The 20928-nt window shown below is 50.1% G+C and overlaps 1 protein-coding gene across 2 annotated transcripts in view; it reads right to left on the reverse strand.

Moving 5' to 3' along the window:
• THOC2 (THO complex subunit 2) overlaps nucleotides 1-20928 on the reverse strand; it is a 1568999-nt gene that overhangs the window by 775110 nt on the left and 772961 nt on the right. For both annotated transcript variants that reach the window (XM_085608126.1, XM_085608125.1), the window contains exon 22: nucleotides 381-545. In XM_085608126.1, the coding sequence (XP_085464252.1) occupies nucleotides 381-545 (165 nt within the window). The remainder of the gene's footprint in view (nucleotides 1-380; nucleotides 546-20928) is intronic.

Here is a 20928-nt window from a genome sequence, read left to right on the forward strand (position 1 = left end):
ACGCATATTAGCACAGATTTACGGCGCCTCGGAGGAAGGGAGCCCAGTATATGCCTCCTATAATGTTACGGTGGCTGTGGGCTCGTTTACAGCTGTTTCGGCGCGGTGGGGCTGCCAAGATTCATGCCAGGTGTCGGAGTTTCAGCTCAGCACGTCTGCCATCGTAGCTTGCTTGGCCACGCCTCCTCCAAAACCATATATTTAATATACAATAAAATATGTCCTATTGTTTAGAAGCAATCTATCCTGCTGCATTTTTATAATAGAATAATGTTTCATACATTATGTAAAAAATACTAATGAAACATGAAACAGTATCAGGTTAAAAACAAATGTACCTCTACTTAAATGCAAGTATTTCGTAAAATGGTTTCACTTACTGAGATATGGTGAGCATACATAGGCCTCGAGAGAAAAAATGCAGCATCGTGAGGTGTATGAAAATCATTGCAAAGGACATCTATTGAAGGCACTCGCTTGATATAATCCTCTGTGCTTAAATTGGATGCTAAAAACCCACCAAACTGCACCAGCGTATCATGACACTAAAAGGAAAAGGTACAATAAATTAGAGCACACAAATTTCATCAATTCAGATTATAGCACTAATAGATAATAACTGAAAAGCTACACAATATGCAACAGCAATGGAAAATCGGCCAGCATATGTAACAAACAATACTGTTTTTGACTGCTACTCTTCTGATGACATTTTGCCTCTTTAAATTGTATACCTAAACCATACACCAATCCGATCGGTACCAAAAACTTGGTTCAAACAGTGCACAACTATATTAAATGATGAGGTTCTTCCAACTTACCTTCACTTGTCAGGTAAATTCCTAGTATTGTCCAGAGTGATGACAAGTCACTTCTTAAGTGGGGGTTACTCTGTCTTACCAAGAGATTCATCACTAAGTGAATCATTTCAGGCCCAGACTAGATGCAGAAACTTGATATAGGTAACTCTTGCTAGCAGGTGGTGCCTTGCCACTCCACAGTATCTCTTCCCTCATTGGGAAGGCACAGAGCGATAAAAGGACCCACGCAGCATGCGGACACTAGTTTCTATTCTTCATTCTATGTCTTTATAGGTGGAGGCAGGGCCAACAAAAAATCCAGCAAGGAAGTGCAGGAGAAAATAAGTTACTTACCTGTAACTTTAGTTCTCCAGTATTAGAAACTGTCATAGATTCACATGCTTGAATTATTCCCAGTCATCAAGATGGGAGTCCCCGGTATATCAAAACAGCAATGCAAAGATAGTACAAACTAGAACAATAGGTCTAGTTCCATTTCAGTTTAACGTATCCCTCTATTTTTGTAAAAGAGACCAAAAGAAGTTCTTAGACAATCAGAACAACCCCAACTTCTAGAACCCTCCTGAGAGAACCTCAGAACTTCAGATATTCGCAGCACCAGTGCTGTAATTATAACCACAATGGTCCCAAGGGTTGAGCTTTCTCAGGGGGGGGGGGGGGGGGGGGGAGAGGGGGGGTGCTGGTTGAGTAACGTGAATCTATGAAAGATTCCAATACTGGAGAACTAAAGTTACAGGTAAGTAATTTATTTTCTTACTCCAGTATTGGAACTTTCATAGATTCACATTCTTGAATCAGAGTAGTTAGCAGTTAGGAACGCATTTTTGTTCTAATTCTCTATGAATGAAACATATACACGATAAAGAGTAAAATGAAAAAGCAAACATTCTAGTATAAACTCGTAATTCCTACTAAAACAAAGCATTTAACGATGGGCATCAAAATACAGATAAAGAAGAATATCAATAACTATGTAAATATACATCTTCAAATTCACTTAATGTGGATATGAGAAAAATCTAGCGTAAGAAAAATATAAAAGAATGTGCGAGGTTCCTAGAAAGGAAAGGAAGGATGGATTAGACAGAAAGCTTACCGTCATTGAAACAGGTTCCTCAGGACCGCTTGTCCCAGTAACGTATCACTGCGAACCGAAGAATTCAAGCCTTAGTGCTTGGCAAAAAAGTGTGGACACTCTTCCAGGTTGCTGCCCTGCAGATATACTGGATATGTACCCCAGCAAAAAGGGCCATTGAGGCAGACACTGCTCTAGTTGAATGTGCACGGACCCTTCCCTGGATGGGCCTTCCAGACGCCTGGTGACAGTATTGAATGACACTAGAAATCCAAAAGTGCAATGCCTCGTTTAGAGAGGGGATAGCCCGTTCGAGTAGCACTACATGCCGCAAAGAGTTTGGGTGGCTTTCGTAAGGATTTAGTTCTGTGGAGCTAAAATTTCAAACAGCGCTGAATGTCTAAAGAATTAGGGACTCTCTCCACCGGCATTGTAGGTTGCGGGAAAAAATTCTTAAGAACAGGTTTGTTAAAATGAAAGTCCGATGGAACTTTAGTGATGAACATAAGGTTGGCACGTAACATTACTCTGTCATCTTCGAACTGAAGAAAAGGCTCCTGAATAGTGAGGGCCTGCATTTCAGCAACCCTTCTAGCAGAGGTCAACACCAGAAGAAGCGCCACTCTCCATGACAGAAATTTTAACTCCGTCTTGTGGATAGGTTCGAAGGGATGCTTCATGAGTTGAGCCAAGACCACATTAAGTTGCAAGAGTGCTGGAGATGGTTTGACCGGAGGAAAACCTCTAAAAAAAAAACCTTCATAAACTGTTTGATCATTCTAGCTGACCATAAAGAAGGGCCTGAAAATGTTGTTCTGAAACGTGAAATAGCTGCGAAGTGAACCTTAATAGATGCATGAGCTAGACCAGCTTTGGCCAATGAGAGGATGTACGGAAGAATCTCATGAGCTGAAAAAGAGAAAGTGCGAAGATCAATTTACTTACCTTCGGTAATGATATATCTGTAAGAAACATAGGGTATAGGTCCATTACCTTAGAACTACCCCCAGGCGTCAGACTGGATCCGGAAAGTTTTGTCAGCAGTACTCCTGCGCGTCGGAAGGTGGTGGCGTCGGTCGACTCCGCGTTGGTCGTTGGCGTCGTCATGGTCAACGGGATGATGTCGTGGTAGCTACATAGACACCACCCTGGCATCAGTTCTATACACGACTTTCCACGCCAGAAGTGCAGAGCCATGCAAGACAATGACCACTGGTGCACAAAACCAGGGCCCTGAAAGGAAGTCCTGGAGAACAGAACGGCCAAAGAAGTCGTCTCTCCGGACTTGGCTGTCCAGGCAGGAGTGTTTTGTAAAGATGTGCAGCGTTGCCCACGTAGCGACCTCACAGATGTCATTCAGGGGGACTTCTCGTCCCAAAGCAGTAGTAGCTGCCGTCTCCCTGGTGGAATGGGGGCGCAGCCCCACTGGAGGCTCCTTCTTAGCCACAGAATAGCAGGCTTTGATGCACAGAACGACACACCTGGATATGGTCCGTTTGTGCAAGGCCCAATCTTTTTTAGTGCCCACGTAACCATAAAAGAGCTGGTTGTCCACCCGGAAATGTTTTGTGTGATCCAAGTAGAAAGAAAGCGCATGTTTTGGATCCAGACGGTGGAGCCTCTCTTCATCTTTCGAAGTATGCGGAGGCGGAAAGAAGGTGGGCAAAGTGATGGTTTGGCCAATGTGGAAAGTAGTAACCACCTTGGGAAGAAAGAAAGGTCTAGTTCTTAGGACGGCCTTGTCCGTATGGACATCCAGAAAAGAAGGCTTGGAAGACAGGGGTTGTAGCTCACTCACTCTATGCGCAGAGGTGATGGCAACCAGAAAAGCAGTTTTCATAGTGAGAAGTCTTGGAGAACATTTATGTAGTGGCTCAAAGAGAACGCACATAAGATATGTCAGAACCAAGTTCAAGTCCCACTGGGGCATTAAGAAGAGAACATGAGGATAAAGAGGAGTAATGCACTGAAGAAGGAAAATGCTACTTACCAGTATGCATCTGTTCTTGGCATGTAGAGCTGTAGATCCGCATACTTCTGCACAGATCGCCATCTAGTGTTGGGCTTGGATGTTTGCACTTTGTTACTGTAGAAGTCTTTGTAGTCATGAGATAGGCGACTCCTCCTTTGGTTAGTAGTGCGCATGGGCATCGACTCCATCTCCAGATTGTTTTCACCATAAAGGGTGATGATGGAGTTAGTTAGAAATAGAAAAGATGTCCATGTGTAATATATCTAAGTAAGATAGTACTGCAACAGATATAGGTGTCCGTGGACGCGGGTGGGCATATGCGGATCTACAGCTCTACATGCCAAGAACAGATGCATACTGGTAAGTAGCATTTTCCGTTCAAGGCATAGGAACTGTAGATCGCATACTTTTGCATAGACTATACAGCAGTTACCCCATTAGCGGTGGCTACCTGTATGTGTTGCAGTAGTCTGAAAAAGTGTTCTTTTACAGCCTGGCTCACATTAGCTTGTTGTTTTGCCTGCACATCTACACAGTAGTGTTTCATGAAAGTGTGCGGTGTAGACCATGTTGTAATGTCATGTAATGTCAAGGTACTTATAGAGCGCACTGTCACCAGACGGCCACCTTGCGGTGTCGCCTTTGCGGTTTCCTGGCGCTGATACTCATACCGCTGTGGAACCCCTCCTGGCTTTCCCTGTGAAGTGTCCACTCCTGGGCACCCCCATGGTGAAGCCAGGCATCCTTAGCGCTGTTGGGGCTGGTGTGGAGGCTAAGCAAGCTATTGCCCAGAGCTGCAGCGTGGGGCCCGTGATTAGAATAGGCACCGAGGCGAGAATAGACAGGTCCGAGGAAATTGAGCCCGAGCCCTGCCGAGGCGGGAATCGAACCCTGGTCCCTGGCCAGAACTCTGCTTCAGGGTCTGCCGCTCTAACCATTGAGCCACACCCCTCCACCTCCACTCTGTTGCGGCTTTGCTAATGTCATCCATGGGGATGTTTCCCAAGAATGCCATGGATGCCCCTAGCTTGCGTGTGGAATGCGCTCTAGGGGGAATAGATAATGTACGCTTTGCTTTTTAGTAGCATATTTGGATGCATTTAACGATCCACCTGGCAATTCCAGCTTTTGATATAGGATTGCCCTTATGCGGTGGTGAGAAAGCTACAAAAAGTTGTTTAGTTTTCCTGAAAGTTTTTGCCCTTTCAATGTAGTAAAGAATAGCTCTTTTGATGTCAAGCGTATGAAGAGCCCGTTCTGCTACTGAGTCTGGTTGAGGAAAAAAGACTGGAAGCTCAGCCTGGTTAAGGTGAAAAGCCAAAACTACTTTAGGTAAGAATTTAGGGTTTGTCCTAAGAACCACTTTGTTATGATGTATTTGCAAAAATGGTTCTTGTATAGTTAATGCCTGGAGTTCACTTACTCTTCTGACAGATGTTATGGCCACAAGGAAAGCAACTTTCCATGTGACGAACTGTAACTCACACTTATGTAAAGCTTCAAATGGGGGACCCATGAGCCTAGTAAGGACAATGTTTAGATTCCATACTGGAGAGGGTGGAATTCTGGAAGGAATTATCCTTTTAAGGCATTCCATGACTGCTTGATGGGAGGTACTCTAAACAATGACAAGAGTTGTCTGTTTTGCAAGTAAGCTGCTATAGAAGCAAGATGTAATCGAATGGATGTGTATGCCAGATTACATCTTTGTAGATGCAGGAGGTAACAGATAATGTTTTGAGTTGAAGCATCTAGTGGATTGATTGTGTTATTGCAGTAAACAACAAATCTTTTCCATTCAGCTGCATGACATGCTCTAGTGGTTGGATGTCTAGCTTCTTTAATGACGTTTATGCAGTCTGGTGGGAGATTGAGGTAACCAAACTAAGATTTTATGAGCCAGATCGCTAGGTTCAGTTGAGCTGGTTCTGGATGCCTTATCTCTCCATGGTTCTGTGTGAAAATCTTTGGGGAAAGGTGCAACTTTTGGTGGGAACTACTGAGAGTTCCAGCAGTGTTGTGAACCATGGTTGTCGGGCCCATGCTGGAGCAACCAGGATCATTGTGAGAGACTGTTGTTAGAGCTTGCGCACCAGTAACAGAATGAGCGGGAGAGGCAGAAAACCGTATGAAAATCTGCCTGACCAGTTCATCCATATCACATTGCCTTTGGACAATGGGTGTGGATACCTTAAGGCGAAGCTTGGGCATTTTGTGTTTAAATGTGTGGCAAATAGATCTATGTCTGGGTGGCACCACATTTGAAAAAACAGATAAAGAACTTGCAGATGAAGTTCCCATTCGTGAATTGTGAGAAAGTGGCTCTGTATATACTGTTCCTTAATAGGTACAGGGTGTACAGAGTCCACAGTCCCCCAGGGTTTGACAGAGGTTAAAGTTAGGTATAACCTTACTCTCTGAAGTGGTAGCTTGGTCGAGCAGTAAGGCAGTACCAGAGGACAGTGTAAAGCATTTGTTGTACACACTCAGTCAGCAAATGGTTTCACACACTCAATAACTGAACTCTAGGCCAATGGTTTATATATAAAAAAATATATGTGGTGCTTTGTACATTAAATCACACACTGGCATCAGTGTGGATTTAATGTGCTGAGCAGTTTGATACCAAACTTCTCAATCTTCAGTGCTGCCATTATGGTGCTGTGGAGTTCGTGTTTGACAAGCTCCCAGCACCATATACTCTTAGCTGGTAGCACTGCACTTACAGGACCCAGGAATGGACCTGGGTACTGTAGGGGCCCAGGGCTCCTGCCTCTGTACCCACACTACTGGCATAGGGCACCCAGCTAGAGGGGTGGCTGATGTATGCCAGGGCAGTGTAGGTTGTGGGCATGGCACACAGGGATGTGTGCCATGTCGACTCTCTGTTTAGTCTCGTATCCAGACACTCAGCCTGCAAGAGCAGTGTGTGTGTGTTAGGGTACAGGGCCTCTAAGGGTGGCACAATGAGTGCTGCAGCCCTTAGAGGCCTTCCCTGGTCACAAGGCCCTGGGTACCTAGGGTACCATTTACCAGGGGCTGACATGTGGCCAGGGTTTGCCAATTTGGGTTTTGGCTGTTAGGCAGATTTTAGGGAAGGAACACAGGCTCTGGGCACCTGATTGGCAGGAGCCCAGGGCACAACAAGGAAAAGTGCATCAGCTATTAGGCAAAAAAAAGGGGGGGTTATTGCAACAGAAACCCACTTTCTTACACAGTGCCCAGGAATGGACCTGGGTACTGTAGGGGCACAGGGCTCATGCCCTGTGCCCCCACCACTGGCATAGGGCACCCAGCTAGAGGGGTGGCTGATGTATGCCAGGGCAGTGTAGGTGGTGGGCATGGCACACAGGGATGTGTGCCAAGTCGACTGTTTTGTCTTGTACCCAGAAACTCAGCCTGCAAGGGCTATACTACAGGGCCTCTAAGGGTGGCACAAATAATGCTGCAGCCCTTAGAGGACTTACTTGGTCGCAAGGCCCTGGGTACCTATGGTACCATTTATGGGGTCTGACATGTGGCCAGGGTTTGCCAATTTGGGTTTTAGGTTTTAGGAAAGGAACATAGGCCCTGGGCACATGATTGGCAGGAGTCCAGGGCACACTCAGTTAAAGTACATTCAGCAATTCAGCAAAAAGTGGGGACAAACCATGCAAGAAAGATGGCACTTTCTCACACTTGCCCCTTGTCCATGAGGCCTAGCATAATCATGAAAATGTGTGGATGAGATCAAAAGAGACTATGCTCTGTAATGTCTCCATTTTGAATTTGATGTCTTGAATAAAGTGATTCAGATTCTTCAGATTTTTCACTAACCAAAACACTCCTGTAGCCTTCTTCACCAGAAACGCAATGGAGTAAATACCAATAGCCCTCTCTTTTCAAAGGAACTGGGTGGATCACTCCCCTGCAAACTAAAGCTGCGATTCCCTAGGGAAGAGCCTTTTGCTTGTGAGGCTTTCTTGGAAACGGGCATAAGAATGGTCTTCAATTCCTCTGGTAATGACAGTAACTCAATCTAATGTTATGTTCCATATAGGTACCCCAATATAGGCTCAGGTAGTGAATGCACCTTTCACCTACATTCCCCTATTACACTACATAACAATTCTTCATACTGACTTTTTACCTAGTTACGGTAATGTCCAGAGATGACATGGGGTTTTCCGAAAGGCTTAAGCCTCATTCATTATGCATGAGAATTCTTGGAATCACAGCAGGCCCACCATCTCCTGCATAATAACTATGTATAAGGGTCATTCCTTCCGTCTTCCTAGTCCAACATGACACAGCAAGGTATATCCCCAGGGGGTACCGCTTTGGGTATATATACACCATATCTTGCTGAGGTAGTGAGGTGAAAAGGACTTCCATGCCGTCTCACTGACGCAAGACACTGAGGTTTCTGCATGCAGACCCTCGAGCTCGCAGTGGTCTGACATCCCTTGCGGGGTGTCCATCTCGAGACCAAGACGGTGTCCCACAGTCTCTCACTTCAGGTAATAGGGTTGACTTTATCCTAGAGGGATTCTTGGCTTTACACTCACATACATGGGAGGTACACTTAGGTACATCTAGTTAGGGTCGCAACGTAGGAGTACGCTTTTTACTATCATGCATTTTATATACTTGCCTGTATTCATTATTTTAGCACGATGGTAGAATTCTACAATCCTTTTACTCTGTTAGTGCTTATAATCATTTATATCTTTTACTGTCTAATGGTTGTTTCAGCACACCTATTTTACACTAGAATGACGCTGGTTCAATAAATGCTTATTGAAACAAGTCACCTCCATTTATTCTGTGTATCTCTCAGAGACAAAGTGAGCACGAGTGACTGAGCAAAAAGTATCGCACTGTTTCCACGATCCTGAGGGATCAGAGTGGTCATGCTCGACAGTTGCCAAGGACAATTCTTACCTTGGTAAGAGGGGTTTCTAGTGGCACTGTGAGCTAGCCGGTATACAGGCTAACATACCCGGTAGGGGTGTCTAGAATTAGTCCGGACACCAATCCTAAAGTGTTTGTTGTCTGAACGCGTAGATCCTATATAGGTTTATAGGAACCACACAACACTAATATCCATTCTTTACAAAACTGAAAACCCATCTGTTCGACATGAGCTGTTGACAGTAGAAGATGTTTTCTTTAATCTTCCTACAATCCTTAGTTACCGGCCGGCTTCTCCCAACCGGGCATGGTTCGGAATGCTGACCTTTGGATCCTGTGTCTTGCTTCTATTTTCTGTCCACAAGAAAATCCTGTTTTGGTCCAGCCATTGCAACATCCTGCGCCACCAGAAAGCACATCAAATGTCCTGTCCTGCTTGTTGAATTGCCATGTTAGAAGGAAGAAATGCCCAAAGGGCTAGGTCAATCAATCAATCAGGGGTTTATATAACGCACTACTCACCCGTGGGGGTCTCAAGGTGCAGGGGGGTGGGTTGGGGGTTTCGGGGCAGCTCCGGATCAGTTGAAGAACCACGTCTTGAGGTCCTTCCTGAAGGTGTGCAGGGTTGGCGAGCGTCTGATGTTCACGGGGAGCTCGTTCCGGGTCTTGGCTGCGATGTAGGAGAAAGCTCTCCCGCCAGTTCTGTTTCTGCAGATGCGGGGTCCTCTGCCAGGACGAGGTCGGCGGAGCAGAGGCTTCTCTTGGGTACATGGAAGGATACTCTCTCGTTGAGGTATTTGGCTCCGATGTTTTAGAGGAATTTGCAGGCGTGGGTGAGGAGTTTGAATGTGACCCTTTTCTCGGCCAGTGGAGGTCTCGCAGGTGTTGGGTCATGTGTTCGTGACGTGGAGTTCCGAGGACGAGTCTGGCAGCGGCGTTCTGGATGGTCTGGAGTCTGTAGTAGGGTTTTGTTGATTGGGCTACGGCAATGCCCTGTACGCCTTAGTCTGCTGGTTATGTGTGTGTGGGTGAGGGTCTTTCTGCAGTCGGGGGGATCCACTTGAAGATTTTGCGGATGATACGCAGGCAGGTGAAACTGGTGGAGGCGATGGCGTTGATGAACAAGTTACTTACCTTCGGTAACGATGTATCTGTAGGAAACATTAGTTAGTTAGATTCCTCACCTTAGAATATCCCCAGGCGTCAGACTGGATCCGGAAGATTTTTCGGCAGCAATACCCTTTGCGCGTCGCTAGGCGTCGTCTGCGGCTCCGCGTCCGTCGTCGGCATCGTGCGCCGGAATGACGTCGGAGTACTTAGACGCCGCCCTCGCGCGCTGACGTCAGTTCTTGTACATAGCTTTCCGCGCCAGGAACGCAGAGCCATGCAAGAGACCGACACTGGTGCCAAAAAAGTCTAGGGCCCTGAAAGGGATAGCCTTAACCCTAGATGTCAGTTCGCAGAACGGGGAGGATGGGTGGGTCGGTGAGGAATCTAACTAACTAATGTTTCTTACAGATACATCATTACCGAAGGTAAGTAACTTGTTCATCTGAAAGAAACACGTTAGTTAGATTCCTCACCTTAGAATAGATACCCAAGCAATACCAACCCTGGTGGTGGGTCTGCGAACCAAGATCACACCAGAAAGTCCTGGAGGACAGAACGGCCAAAGAAGCCATCCCTCCGGACTTGGCTGTCTAGGCAATAATGCCTGGCAAACGTGTGCAGCGAAGCCCACGTTGCCGCCTGACCGATGTCCTGCAAAGGGACTCCCCGTCCCAAAGCAGTAGTAGCCGCTGTGGCCCGAGTAGAATGGGCGCGCAGCCCAACAGGCGGGTCCTTTTTTGCCAAGGAATAACAGATTTTTATACACAAAACGACCCACCGGGAGATGGTCGGTTTGTGCACAGCTTTGCCCTTCTTTGCACCCACGTAGCCAACGAAAAGCTGGTCATCCACTCGGGACTGTTTTGTCCGGGCCAAAGAAAAAAGAAAGGAGGAGAACCTCAGAAAGAGGGGCGGAAAGGGGATCCACAGCCTTTGCTGTGCACCATGCCACAAATTTGTTCCACCGGCAGGCGTATACCGTCTTTGTGGAGGGATGCCTGGCTGCCAGAATGATATCACAGACTTCAGGAGGCAAGTCAAATAGCATCAACTGCCGCCGCTCAATCTCCACGCATGGAGGTGGAGGCTGGACAGGTTCGGGTGGAGGACCGTCCCCTGCTGCTGCGACAGAATATCCTCCCGAAGGGGCAGACGTATCAGAGGATCGGTCAACATACTGAGTAGCTCAGGATACCAGTACCTTTGTGCCCAATCCGGAGCCACCAAGATGACTTGGGCCCGGTCGCGCCTGATCTTCTTCAGCACTCTGGGCAGAAGTGGTATAGGTGGAAAGGCGTACAACAGACCGCAACTCCACTCGCGACGAAAAGCGTAGCCGAGCGAGTGCCGCCTTGGAAATTCCAACGCGCAGAACTGCTGACATTGCGCGTTCTCGTCGGTGGCGAATAGTTATAATCAAGGTTCTCCCCACTGCTGAAAGAGACCTTGCGCCACCTCGGAGTTCAGACGCCATTCGTGATCCATCATGCACCGGCTGCTGAGTTCGTCTGCTCTGGCGTTCAGAGAGCCCTCCAGATGTTGAACCACCAGGGTGATGCCCTGGTGTTCCAGCCATGTCCAGAGGCGCAGAGCCTCCTGACAAACTGTCCACGACCCCACCCCGCCCTGTTTGTTGCAATACCACATGGCGGTGGTGTTGTCCGTGAACACCTGCACGACACTTCCCCGGACCTACGGGAAGGAAGGCTTTCAGTGCCAAGTCGGATCGCTCTCAGCTCCAACAAGTTGATGTGGAGGCGAGACTCCGCCGGAGACCAGAGGCCTCTGATCTCCGCCTCTCCCATATGGCCAACCCATCCCAGGAGGGACGCATGCGTCACTACGACATGCTCCGGAAGGGGTAGGGAGAGGCTCTTGCCCGTGACCCAATCGCGGTCCGTGAGCCACCACTGCAACTGCTGACATGGTCGGACAGGTTGCCGTGACGCTGGGCCCACTGAAACTTCAGGTCCCACTGCAGAGCCCGCATGCGCCGCCTGGCGTGATGCACTAGTAGGATGCAGGAGGCCATCAGCCCCAGAAGCCGCGAAACTAGCCTGACCGAAACCCAGGATAGAGGCCGAAAGATGGGAATCAGGGCCTGTATATCCCGGACCCGCTGTTCCGGGGAATGAACCCGGAACAGCGCCGAATCGAGAACCGCTCCGATGAAAAGGAGCTTCTGAGAGGGGCTCAGGTGTGACTTCGGCACGTTGATGGAAAACCCCAGCAAATACAAGATCCGCCGTAGTCTGGAGGTGGGAGACGACTGCCTGGGGCGAGCCCGCCTTCAACAACCAGTCGTCGAGATAGGGGAAGACTGGAACCCCTGATCTGCGCAGATGAGCTGCGACCACCGCCATCACTTTCGTGAACACCCGAGGGGCACTGATAAGGCCGAAGGGGAGCACAGTGAACTGAAAGTGCTCCTGATTCACCGTGAACCAAGGTAACGCCGGTGGGCCGGCAGGACGGGGATGTGGAAATATGCATCCTGCAAGTCCAACGCTACCATCCAGTCTCCAGGGTCGAGGGCAGCTAGAACCTGAGCCAAAGTTAACATTTTGAACCGTTCCTTCCGGAGGAAGGCATTGACGGTCCGGAGGTCCAAGATAGGGCGTAGGCCCCCTTTGCCCTTCTTGGGAACCAGAAAGTGGGAATAACAACCGCGACCTACTTCTGGGCTCGGAACGCGCTCGACGGCCTCTTTGGCCAAGAGGGCCGAAACTTCCTCTCGCAGAAGATTCAAATGATCCTCCGAGATACGGTGGTGCTGCGGTGGCATGGCTGGAGGGGTCGTCTCGAAGGGGAGGGAGTAGCCCCTTCGGGCGATTTGCAGCACCCACCTGTCTGAAGTAATGGTACGCCAGTGGAGCAGGTGATGGCGAACCCGGCCTCCCACTGGCGTGGAATGGGCCTGAACGCTCGGACTAGGAAGGCTTTGAGGCGGATACTGCCGGGGTGGATGTGGACTGACCGCTTCGTCCTCCAGTACCGCCTCGGCGGAAACCACGTCCGCGACCGCGTGCAGGCTGATTCTGCGGCCGGTGGCTAGGCGGACGTGAGGAGGTGCCCCTTCCTTGGCCACGAAAGGAGCAAAAAGCGGAAGTTTGTGGCCGCGGGGCCGAGAGGCCCAAGGACGTGGCCGTAGCCCGGGAGTCCTTGAAGCGAGCCAGCGCACTGTCCGCTTTCTCACCAAAAAGGCGAGCGCCATCAAAAGGCATGTCCATGAGGGTGCTCTGGACATCCCCTGCAAAAGACGTGGACCGCAGCCAGGAGTGACGTCGAAGCGCCACCGTGGTAGAAATCGCCCTACCCAGCGAGTCCGTAGTGTCGAGTCCACATCGGATTGCATGGCGCGCTGCATCTCTCCCATCGGCCAGGGCCGAGGAAAGCCGCGCCCGGGCCTCCTCCGGGCACAGTGGCAGCACGTCCTGCACCGCATCCCACAGAGAGTGGGAATAACGGTCCAAGAGACAGGCGGTGTTCAAAGACCGCAGGCCCAAACTGAGCGAGGAGAACAGCTTCTTACCAAACTGTTCCAGTCTCTTGGAATCCCGGTCCAGAGGAGCGGACGGGAAGGAGGATTGGGAGGTAGAGGCCTGGATAACCAGACTCTCGAGGTGGGGTGTTGGGACAGAAAACTGGGGTCGCCCGGAGCAGGACGGTGGCGCCTGGCAACGTTCCTATCCACAGGAGGGACTGTGGAGGGCTTGGACCAGGTGCCCTGCAGAACGTCAGTGAGAGCCTCATTGAATGGCAGCAGAGGCTCAGTGTAGCATGCGGCAGACTGAAGCACCTCAGTGAGGATGTTAGTCCTCACAGCCACGGCAGGCAGCTCAAGCCCAAGGGCTTCGGCCGCCTTGCGCAGCACCACAGAAAAAGCTGCACCCTCCTCCGAAGCCACAGTCGGAGGAGAGATGAATCCAGTGTCCGGTGAGGTATCCAACACACTGGCCTCCCCCAGTTCATCTGCCCAGTCCTGTGCAAGTTGGCTCTGAAGGGCCATAGGGTCGTCAGACCCCTCCCAGTCGCCCCCGTCATCCGATTCCTGGTAAACAGGAGGAATGATCGGAGCCGGTCGATAGACAATATGTGTCTCTAGCGGCGGCGGATGCGGCATCGGGCGGCGCCGCATCGGCGTCGGGACCGGACAGGGGCTGAACCGGGGATCGACGTCGACCGGAGCCGGCGTCAAGGGTGGTGTCGGCGCCGGCGGAGGAGGCGTAACGAGGTCGACCGGTGTCGACGGGGGCCCAGGCTCGGGCCACTCGTGGACCTGCGGCGTCGGAGCCTCCAACAGCGCCGGGGCCGGAGCCGCCGGCACGCGAGGTCGCCCTGTCGAGTCCGCGGGGCCCGAAGGCACGCCAGCGGGCGTCGACGGCGGGGCCAGGTTCCTCATGGCCGAGAGGAAGGCACTGACCTCCGCCGGCGTCGCGTCAGTCCCAGGGACCGTCGGGTATGGGGGCGCGGCGCCTGCGACTCCTGCGGAGCCGCGGGGTGGAACCACACGGACCCTCGGCCGAGTCGCGCGACCGGCGAGGGGAGTCCTAAGAGCGGTGTCGCCTCTTGGACTTCTTGGAGTGCCTCGACTTACCCGAAGACTTCTAGCCAGACGAGTGACGATGGCGAGTGCGGCTCCGCGACCGATCCTTGGACCTCCTCCTGGACCGGGATCGAGAGCGGCGCGGAGCCGAGTGGCGAAGCTCGAGAAGATTGCGGGACCGCTCCCGCCTAGCTTTCGAGATCCGGGCCATACAATCGGAGCACGACACGGCGTCGTGGTCGAGGCCCAAGCAGTACAGGCACCGGCGGTGATGATCGGTCACCGACATCAGTCGGTGACAGTCGTCGCAGGCCTTGAAACCAGGCATCCTACCGGCACCAGAGTCGAGAAATGACCAAAGAGAGTCAAAAAAGTTAGTCAAAAATTGACTAAAGGGGTAGCTCTGCCGGATCGGCGCTCACTGGCGCGGAAAAAAGAAGAACTGACGTCAGCGCGCGAGGGCGGCGTCTATGTACTCCGACGACGTCATTCCGGCGCACGACGCCGACGACGGACGCGGACCGGCAGACGACGCTTAGCGACGCGCAAGGGGTATTGCTGACGAAAAATCTTCCGGATCCAGTCTGACGCCTGGGGATATTCTAAGGTAAGGAATCTAAGGAATATGCTACTTACCAGTATGCATCTGTTCTTGGCATGTAGAGCTGCAGAGTCACACACGGAGGATAAGATCGCCATCTGGTGTTGGGCTCGTATGATTGCAGGTTGTTGTGGTCTTCGGAAGAAGCCTTTGGTCACGAGGTTGGTGACTCCTCCCCTGGACAACAGTGCGCATGGGCATCCACTCCATCGTCAGATTGTTTTTTTGCCATGATGGGTAAAGATGGAGTGTATAGGAATGAAAGAAAGGATGTCCATGTGCAATGTCTAAGTAAGACAGATGCTGGAACAGATACAGGTCCCGGGGAGGCAGGCGGGCGTGTGTGACTCTGCAGCTCTACATGCCAAGAACAGATGCATACTGGTAAGTAGCATATTCCGTTCGAGGCATATGAGCTGCAGATCACACACTGAGGATAGATTTGACAGCAGTGCTTCCCCTTAGCGGTGGTCGCCTGTATCTGTTGCAGCAGTTTGAAATAAAGTTTTTAGGACAGCCTGGCCCACTGAGGCCTAGTGTTTGGCCTGCACATCAACACAGTAGTGTTTAGTGAAGGTATGCGTGGTAGACCACGTGGCTGCCTTGCAAATGTCTTCTAAGGGAATGTTACCTAAGAAGGCCATAGAAGCCCCTATTTTACGCGTGGAGTGCGCCCTAGGGGGAACTGTAAGTGTACGGTTAGCCTTTTGGTAGCATATTTGGATGCATTTAACTATCCACCGGGCTATACCGGATTTGGAGATGGGATTGCCTTTATGTGGTGGTGCGAAAGCAACAAAGAGTTGTTTTGTCTTTCGAAAAGGTTTTGTCCTGTCGATGTAATAAAGCAAGGCTCTTTTGACATCTAAGGTATGTAGGGCCCTTTCAGCTACGGAGTCTGGGTTTGGGAAAAAGACTGGTAGCTCTACTGATTGGTTAAGGTGGAAAGGGGAAATCACTTTTGGAAGAAATTTAGGGGTTGTCCTAAGAACCACTTTGTTACGGTGTAGTTGTAAGAAAGGTTCCTCTAGTGTAAGGGCTTGTATTTCACTTACTCTGCGTAGGGAAGTGATTGCGATAAGGAAAGCTACCTTCCATGTTAGGAATTGTAATTCACATTTGTGCATAGGTTCAAATGGGGGACCCATAAGTCTTGTTAGAACCACATTGAGATTCCACACTGGGGCAGGTTGCAATCTTGGGGGAAGAATTGTTTTGAGACCTTCCATAAACGCTTTGATGGCTGGTACCTTAAAAAGGGACAGGTGTTGCCTATTTTGCAAGTAGGCTGCCAAGGTTGCTAGGTGTAAACGTATAGAGGAATACGCTAGATTGCATCTTTGCAAGTGTAGTAGATAGCAAATGATGTTTTGGATGGAAGCATCCAATGGATGTATGTCATTATTAGCGCAGTAGATGGCAAATCGTTTCCATTTTGCGGCATAACATGCTCTAGTAGTAGGTCGTCTGGCTTCCTTTATGATATTCATACAGTCTGGAGGGAGATTGAGGTATCCGAACTCTAAGACCTCAGGAGCCAGATCGCTAGGTTCAGTGTTTGAGGATCTGGGTGTCTGATTTCTCCATGGTTCTGGGTTAATAGATCCAGGGAGAGGCGTAGCCTTTGATGTGGAACTAAAGATAGTTCCAGAAGTGTGGTGAACCACGGTTGACGTGCCCAAGTGGGAGCTACCAGTATTAGCGTTAGCGACTGTTGTTTCAGTTTGCGTACCACAAATGGAACTAGTGGGAGAGGCGGAAAAGCGTACGCAAATCTGCCTGACCAGTTAATTCATAGGGCATTGCCCTTCGACTGTGGGTGTGGAAACCTGGCGGCAAAGGTTGGGCATTTTGTGTCTTCGGGAGTGGCGAACAGGTCTATGTCTGGTTGTCCCCATTTTTGGAAGAAGGGGAGTAGAACCTTGGGGTGTAATTCCCATTCGTGGATCTGCTGCGTGTGGCGACTTAGGAGGTCGGCCACTTGATTGTGGATCCCTGGGAGATGTTCTGCTAACAGGTAGATGTTTTGGGGAATTGCCCATCTCCAGATTTGCTGTGCCAGTTGGGACAGTTGGAGAGAATGTGTCCCTCCCTGTTTCTGTATATAATACATTGTCGTCATGTTGTCTGTGCGTATGAGGACAGTTTTATTCTTTAGGTGTACCTGAAAGGATTTTAGTGCTAGGAACACTGCTAAGAGTTCCAGGTGGTTGATGTGGAGCAGTTTCTGTTGACTGGTCCATCTGCCCTGAGTGGTATGGTGAAGGAGGTGTGCTCCCCACCCTGTGAGAGATGCGTCGGTAGTTAAAACTTGTGGAAGAGGCTCTAAGAACGGCCGCCCTTTGGACAGGTTGATGGTGTTCCAACATTTCAGTGAGCGAAGTGAGCGACTGTCCACCAACACCAGATCGGTAAGTTGTCCGTGAGCTTGGTTCCACTGTTGTGCTAGACATTCCTGTAAGGGACGCATTTGAAGTCGTGCGTGTGGGACTATGGAGATGCATGACGCCATCATGCCTAGGAGCTGCATGAACACTCTTGCTGGAAGAGATGGATGAGTTTGAAATTGAGAGATGAGATTTTGTATACTGGCTATCCTGGCAGTGCTGGGATAAGCAATGGCTTTGGATGTATCTATGGTTGCTCCTAGATACTGATGTAAGTGGGAAGGTTGTAGATGGGATTTGGGGTAGTTGATAGTGAATCCCAGATTGTGGAGTGTTTGAATTGTGCGATGAGTGTGGAGAACGCATTTTTGGTGAGTATTGGCTTTTATGAGCCAATCGTCCAGATAGGGGAAGACATGGATCTGTTGTCTTCTGAGGTGCGCCACCACGACTGCTAAGCACTTGGTGAACACTCTGGGTGCTGTTGTTACTCCGAATGGGAGAACTGTAAATTGATAGTGTTGCCCATCTACCACAAATCGTAGATATTTTCTGTGAGCGGGATGCATAGGGATGTGAAAGTACGCGTCCTTGAGGTCCAATGTGGCAAGGAAGTCTCCCTGTTGTAATAGTGGGAGGACTTGTTGGAGGGTGGTCATATGAAAATGATCCGAATGTATATACTGGTTTAGTAGTCTGAGATCCAGTATGGGCCTTAATGTTTTGTCCTTTTTGGGAATGAGGAAGTATAGAGAATACACCCCTGTTCCCTGATGTTGAAGAGGGACTGGTTCTATCGCATGTTTTTGTAACAGGGATTGAACTTCTTGTTTGAGGAGAGAGAGATGATGTGAGGACATTGGACGTTGTTTGGGTGGTATGTTTGGGGGGGATTGTATGAGTTCGAGGCAGTAGCCAGACTGGATAATTTGTCTTACCCATCTGTCTGTGGTGATGGAAGTCCAGACAGGTAGGAATTGTTGGAGCCGCCCCCCGACCGGAGTGGAATGGTCTGGGGGGAGTGGTGGCAAGTCACTGTTTGGTGGCTGGGGAGGTGCGGGTGTTGTTGTTGTTGCCCCGCCCTCGACCTTTGTTATTGTTTCCCCTATAACCTCCTCGGAAATATCCTCTGTTAGGGGATGTTTGTCCAGAATTTTTAAAGGTGGACGTGGTCTCAGTTGCCGTGTTTTTGGAGCCTCCTCTATGAAAGGAGCGACGAAAGGAACCCCGGGTTTGAGGAGACTGCAGTGCTCCCATAGACTTGGCAGTCTCATTATCCTTCTTCATTTTTTCTAATGCAGTGTCCACTGCAGGGCCAAATAACTGCTCTTGGTTGAAAGGTTGAGCTAAAATTGCGGTTTGAACCTCCGGTTTAAAACCGGAAATACGGAGCCAGGCATGTCGTCTGAGTAAGACGCTAGTATTGACCGCCCGAGAAGCAGTGTCTGCTGCATCTAAGGCGCATTTAATGGAGGCATTAGATATTAACTTGCCTTCTTGAATGAGGTCAGCGGCCTGGGATTTAAAGGGTTCAGGCAGATGTTGCAGAAGGTCCTCAAGTTGGTCATAATGCGCCCTATCATACCGGGCTAACAGGGCCTGGGTATTGGCAATACGCCAGTGGTTCGCCGCCTGTGCGGCGACTCGTTTGCCTGAGGCCTCTAAAAGCTTCGACTCCTTGTCCGGGGGAGGCGTTTCTCCAGTTGTCTGAGTTAAAGCGCTTCCTGGCATTTGATACGACCAAGGAGTCTAAAGGGAGCTGGGCTTTAATGTATGCAGGGTCCTGCGGGGCTGGTCGGTACTTTTTTTCGATGCGTGGGTTGAGAACCCTAGCTCTAACAGGGTCTTTAAAGACTTCAGTGGCATGCTTTATAACCCCTTTAATCATGGGCAGTATGTGAACAGTTTTTTGTGACTGCTCAAAAGTATCGAGGAGAAAGTCCTCTTCAAGGGGGTCCGTGTGCATTGTTACGCCATGGAATGTTGCTGCCCTATTTATTAGTTGGCCAAACCCCAAATGGTCATCAGGAGGGGAGGGCTTGGAGGGGTAGGTAGTGGGGTCAGGCATGTCAGGAATTGGATAAGACCAGTCATCTACTGGTGCTGTGTCTGGAAATGTAAAAGGGTCGTTTGGATCAACAGGATCATTAAATAAATCAGGGTCCGCCCCTCCCCCTAAGTCATCATTATCATCCTGTGGAGGAGGTGAATGATAGGGAGATGGTAAAGGTAAAGGAGGAGGAGGAGGGGGGGGGACGGGTTAGGAGGTAATACAGGAGAGGAAGGACGAAGTGGTGAAGTAGCACAGTCCTTTTTCCGTATGGGAGCTGGAGGTGGTGTGATGTCCAGCTTCCGTTTTTTGTATGGGACGGCAGTCACATGTCCAGTGTCGGGATTGATGTAGATCCGCTTTTGAGTAGGATCTGGGCGAAAAAGTTCATCCGGCTCCGAAGGTGGTGGCGGTGATGGCCGTTACGGGTCCTTATGAACTTTTTTCGGTGCCGATGGAGTTTTCGGTGCCGATGGAGTTTTCGGTGCCGATGGAGTTTTCGGTGCCGATGGAGTTTTCGGTGCCGATGGAGTTTTCGGTGCCGATGGAGTTTTCGGTGCCGATGGAGTTTTCGGTGCCGATGGAGTTTTCGGTGCCGATGGAGTTTTCGGTGCCGATGGAGTTTTCGGTGCGAGGGACTTTTAGGCATCGATGTCGAAGAACGTTTCGGCGCCGGTGGAGATTTCGGTCTTGAAGCCTGTTTCGGTGCCAACAGTGGTTTTTTCGGTGCCGAAGGTGTTATAGGTACAATCACATGAGGTTTGCTCGAGCCCGAGCCACCTACAGGCTTAGATGTCTTCGGAGCCGGGCCCGAGGGCGGGGCTTCTGAAGAGGATTTCCGGTTGCGACTGGGCCCAGCTGGCGGAGTCTTGACCAATGTCTTTTTGGATGGGGCAGGGGCAGGGGGGGTGGTACTCACACGCTGCCCTGGAGTGATGAGGTCATCGGAATCGTCGGCCTCGGACACTATCTCGAGATCTTCGGTGTCATCTTCAGGAACATCCTGAGCAAAGATGTCCTCCGGTTCTGGAGCTGGTTTGGCCATAATATGGCGTCGAGCTCTTCGGTCCCGGAGGGTCTTCTTGGAACGGAAAGCGGCACAAGCTGGACAGGTCGATTCGTTGTGTTCCGGCGACAGGCAGAGGTTACAAACCTCGTGGTGGTCACTGTGTGGGAACTTCGCTCCACACTGGGGGCATTTTTTAAAGGGTGTCCTGTCCATCAGCCGCTTCCGGAACCGGTCCGAGTTGATGTCGATGTTGATGGAATCAAGATTGAAGAGTTAAATCGATTGCTGGAAGTTTTCTGCTGGAGTGGAAAAAGTTCATCCGAACCCAATGGCGGAAAAAAACAATCTGACGATGGAGTGGATGCCCATGCGCACTGTTGTCCAGGGGAGGAGTCACCAACCTCGTGACCAAAGGCTTCTTCCGAAGACAACAACAACCTGCAATCATCCGAGCCCAACACCAG

The sequence above is a fragment of the Triturus cristatus genome, chromosome 5_2 (genome assembly GCF_964204655.1).
Source record: "Triturus cristatus chromosome 5_2, aTriCri1.1, whole genome shotgun sequence".
Taxonomy (NCBI): domain Eukaryota; kingdom Metazoa; phylum Chordata; class Amphibia; order Caudata; family Salamandridae; genus Triturus; species Triturus cristatus.